Raw genomic sequence first — 4,826 nt, 5'->3', positions numbered from 1 at the left:
TTTTTCTTGTTTTTTTTTTTTTTTTTTTTTTTTTTTTTTTTTTTTTGTTTTTTTTTTTTTTAATTTTTTTAGATTTTATATTATATTTTATTTATATAATAAAATAAATATTTTTTTTTTTTTTTTTTTTTTTTTTTTTTGTGTGTTTATTTTTTTTTAATAAAATTTTAAAATTTTAATTATATTATAAAATAATATTATTAAATATATATATAATATAAAATAAAATAAAATTTTATTTTAATTATTTTTAATATATATATATAAAAATTTTATAAAATTTTTATTTATATTATATTATAATATATATATATATTTTTAATAAATATATAAAATAATTATTTAATAATTTAATAAAATTATTTATAAAAAAAACCAAAAATTATATATATATATATATTAAATATAATATATATAATTATATAATATAAAAAAAAATTTAATGTGTGGGAGTGTTGATGGTGGGGATAAAAAAAAAAAAAATAAAAAAAAAAAAAAAATTAAAAAAAAAAAAAAAAAACCCCCAAAAAAAAGGAAAATAAAAAAATTAAATATAAATAAAAAAACTTTTAATTTTTTAAGGGGGTGGAGGGAAAAGAGGAGAGAGAAAAAGGGGGGAGATGGGGGAAGGGGGAAAGGGGGGGGGGTTTGGAAAAAAAAAAAACCAAAAAAAAAAAAGGTTTTGAAATTTTTAAGGGCCCGGAAGGGGGGGGGGGGGGGGGAAAGGGGGGGGGGGAGGGGGGGGAGGGTTTGTGATGATGGGGGGGGAAGGGGAAAAAGGGGGGGGGGGGGAGTTTGGAGATGGGGGGGGAAAGGGGAAAAAAAGGGGGGGGGGAGGGTTTGTGAGATGGGGGGGAAGGGGGGAAAAAAGGTGGGGGGGGGGGTTTGTGGTGGGGCGGGAAAGGGGAAAAAAGGTGGGGGGGGGGGAGTTTGTGATGATGGGGCGGGGGAAAAAAAAAGGGGGGGGTTTTAGGGGGCGGGGGGGGGGAAAAAAGGTGGGGGGGGGGATTTTGTTAAAGGGGCGGGAAGGGAAAAAGGTGGGGGGGGAGTTTTGATGATGGGGCGGGAAGGGGAAAAAAAGTTGGGGGGGGGGGTTTGTGATGATGGGGCGGAAGGGGAAAAAAGGGGGGGGGGGAGGAGTTTTGATGATGGGCGGGGGGGAAAAAAGGGTGGGGGGGGGGGAGTTTTGATGAGGGGGCGGGAAGGGGGAAAAAAGGGGGGGGGGGGGGGGAGTTTTTTGGAGGGGGCGGGAAGGGGAAAAAAAGGGGGGGGGATTTTGGGGAAGGGGAAGGCGGGGGGGGGAAGGGGGGGGATTGGAGATGGGGAGGGGGGGGGGAAGGGGGAGGAGAATTTGTGATGATGGGGCGGGAAGGGGAAAGGGAGGGGGGAGTTTATGATGATGGGGGGGGGAGGGAAAGCGAAAGAGGGGGGGATAGGGGTAGGGGGAGATATACGAAGAGATAAAAGGGAGGAGCAAGGGAAGGATAAGGGAAAATGGAATGAAGGAAGGAAGAAGAGGAAGGTAATAAAGGAGGGAGAAGGAAGAATAGAGAGGAAGGAGGAAAAAGGGGATATGGGAGGGAAGAATAAAAGGGGAAAAGAAGGGGGAAGAAGAGGAAAACGGAAGGGAAAAGGGAAAGAGGGGAAAAAAAAAATGGGGGGAAAAAAGAATGGGAAGAGAAAATAGAGAAAAGAAGAGAAAGGGGAATGGGGAGAGGGGAAGTAGGAGGGGAGGGGAGGGGGGAAACGTTTTATGTCATTAAAGCAAAACCCCCCACTAGCGGTTTTGCGATTTTTTTTTACTTTTCCTTTTTTTCTTTCTTTCTTTTTTTTTTCTCCTTACACACGCATCGGCTTGGGGTTTAGGTCCGCGTGCAGTTGGTGGGTGTGTGTGTGTGAGGTTTTTTTGGTATTCAGTGAAAGGTGCGTAAATTGGTATGCCTTAGGATATACAGCGTTTTTTTGTGTATGTATCTGAATGAAAATTCCCCCACCACACAACACACCACACACACACCAAAACACCAACAACCCCCCCACAACACACACCCCACCACACCCCAAACACACACACACCCCCGCAAATAAAAAAACAAAAACAAAACCACCCAAACAAAAAAAACAAAACAACCATACAAAAAACCAAACAAACACAAAAACCCCACAAACACCACAAAAAACAAACAAAAAAACAAACAAAAAAACACCCAAAACACCTTTCATATGAAAACCCCCCCTTTCGACCCGGCATCCATCACACCGCACGCAAGGGCCCCCCCATCAAATTGTAAATTCCCCGCGCGCACAGCCCCCGGCGAGTCATTAGCGAAGCTTAACAGCGGGATAGACATCCCCGGACGTGGCCGATTCTTGTTTTTGAAGGGTCGGCGAAAAAGAAAAGAGGGAGTGTGCTAATACTTTCATTTTGTTTTTATTTCCTTTTTGTTTTTTGTTTTTTTTTTTTTTTTCGTGTTTTTTTTTTCCATTCTTCTTTTTTTTTCGTTTTTTTTTTTTTATTTTTTGGGGTGTTTGTTTTTTTGCTTTTCTTCTTTTATTTATCGAAGCAAACATAAAGAAAAATTAAATAAACAAAATAAAAAAAATCGAGGTGAAAAAAAAAAAAATAAAAATTAATAACGATAGTAATAATAATAATAATAAAAATAATAATGATAAGATGATAAAATATAATTATATAATATAATAATAATATAATTATGATAATACATTAATAATAATATAAAATATAATAAATATAATATAATATATTAATAATAATATGTATAATAATATAAAAATAAATAATAATAAAAATAATAAAAAATAATATATAATAATTATAATAATAATAATAATAAAATATAATAATAATTAATAATAATAATAATATAATATAATTATAATAAAATAAAATAATAATAATAATAATAATAAAAAATAATAATAATAATAAAATAGCACTGGAAAGTGACTCGGTGTTTATTTAATTGAGATCTAAGAAACATTCGTATAAAATAATAATAATAAAAAATTAATAATAATGATGATAATAATAATAATAATAATAATAATAATAATAATAATAATGATAATAATTAATAACAATAACAATAATTCTTATTACTATCACTGTCATTATTATTATCATAATTATTAGAATTATCATTATTAGTATCACCATTATTATTATTATTATTACTGTTTTGATATCCTTTTTATATCCTGATAAATTCTTTACAGAGCAAATCCATATGAGGGCGATATTTTTCCTGGCGTTGGCTGCACTGGTGAGTTGCACTGTCAGGTCACAGGGCACCTTTCCTCCGTGAAATGAGTGCCCATTGCGTACCAATGGCAAAAAACGCCTCTATGGAGATCCTGCAAAGTGTCCCACAGGGGCGGACTGCCGGGGTTGAGAAATACTTGTTCATTTGGGAGAGTTCAGCTGAACGCATCCTTAATAATGTGTTGTATGTATTATACCCCGTGATGAAATACCCTGCCTTCGGGCAGACTGCGCACGCCTCACGGCAGGCAGGGCGTATCGCAAAGCTTCGAACGCAGTCACCGCTTCCACGTTTTCAGGCCACTGCTGAGCCAAGTCAAAGCAAGGTCGACAACGTGAATGAGCCACAGGATGGCGATGTCCATAACAGGGTCAAGAGAGAGCTCACGGGAGACCCGGATGGCTACGGCCCCAACATCAACGTGGATTTGGAGATCAACGCTGGACCCTATGCACACGTAGCCGTTGACGTTGACGTCAACATTGGTCAGTAACGCTTTGTCTTTTTCCGTAATACCTGAGGATATGCTATATAATATAGTTCCTTTTGGATACTTACTAAGAAAAAATGTAGATGTTATAGTGTATGGAACCCTGATGCAAAAATATTGTGCATGATTGGTTTTCAGGGAAGAATCGGTTTGCATTGGTTTTTGTTTAGCTTTTCTTGCACTTTTTTAAGGGTGTCTGCTTTTACCTCTATTTATTAACCAGGATTATCCCCAACATCATTGGAATCACTGAAAGATTTTAGCTCGAAGACCAGCTGTTGCATTCAACGTAGATCTTGCAAGAGGAATGCGTCACGAATGTCAGCGTGAGTTGGTTTAGACGCAAGAGGAGAAGCCGGACCCGAGGCGGACGCACCTCAAGGCAGCAGCGCAGTTACACGTGACCTTTATTGAAGGTGTTGTGTATAACTAAGAATATTAATTTGCAGGTCTTCATTGTGATGATCAAATATTTTTTCCCTTTATTCAATGTACAAATAAAGGTTTGAAATCGCACTTGATTTATTATAATCTTAGCATGTGTAACAGGAAGGAAATAAATATATTCAGACCGTAAATTATTAAGTTTTAGGAAAGAAAGGGTTTAATCAAATCTTTTTATGTCTATTTTTTATTTTCTTTATTTAAATATAAAAGTCACGAAATAAATAAATATAGTCTAAAGGGGAGACTTCAAAAGTACATAGAAATACCTACATACCTTTATGAATACACCGTGATTACAGTGTGTGGAATGTAAGGAATGGAAATCTTTGTGTGGCGTATAATATTCCTGCTTATATGCCTACCAACCTACTTACTCACCTACACACATACATGCATCTCTCTTTATATAATATATATATATATATATATATATATATATATATATAATTAAAATATATATAAAATGTACGTATGTATGTATGTATGCTGTATGTATACAGACACACACACCACATATGTACTTCTTCTCTCTCTCTCTCTCTTTATATACATACATACATATATATATATATATATATATATATAAAAATATAATTTTTTTT

The 4,826-nt window shown here is 35.4% G+C and overlaps 1 protein-coding gene across 1 annotated transcript; it reads left to right on the top strand.

The window, feature by feature from the left end:
* The first annotated feature begins 3,154 nt into the window (after positions 1–3,154).
* LOC119581243 lies at positions 3,155–4,293 on the top strand. Its single transcript, XM_037929640.1, has 3 exons — positions 3,155–3,287; positions 3,586–3,772; positions 4,001–4,293. The coding sequence occupies exons 1-3, from the start codon at positions 3,252–3,254 to the stop codon at positions 4,105–4,107; spliced, it is 330 nt and encodes a 109-aa protein (XP_037785568.1). The 5' UTR covers positions 3,155–3,251; the 3' UTR covers positions 4,108–4,293.
* The last annotated feature ends 533 nt before the right edge of the window (positions 4,294–4,826 follow it).

The sequence above is a fragment of the Penaeus monodon genome, chromosome 14 (genome assembly GCF_015228065.2).
Source record: "Penaeus monodon isolate SGIC_2016 chromosome 14, NSTDA_Pmon_1, whole genome shotgun sequence".
Classification (NCBI taxonomy): Eukaryota; Metazoa; Arthropoda; class Malacostraca; order Decapoda; family Penaeidae; genus Penaeus; species Penaeus monodon.
The sequence above is the reverse complement of the archived record's forward strand: the minus strand, read 5'-3'. Positions and strand labels throughout refer to the sequence as shown.

Excerpts from the sequence above, each read along its gene's own strand:
- LOC119581243 (XM_037929640.1), top strand. The coding sequence starts at position 3,252 with ATGAGGGCGATATTTTTCCTGGCGTTGGCTGCACTG. Across the intron at positions 3,288-3,585 it reads TCCTGGCGTTGGCTGCACTG|GCCACTGCTGAGCCAAGTCA; the intron begins GTGAGTTGCACT and ends CCACGTTTTCAG. Across the intron at positions 3,773-4,000 it reads TGACGTTGACGTCAACATTG|GATTATCCCCAACATCATTG; the intron begins GTCAGTAACGCT and ends TTTATTAACCAG.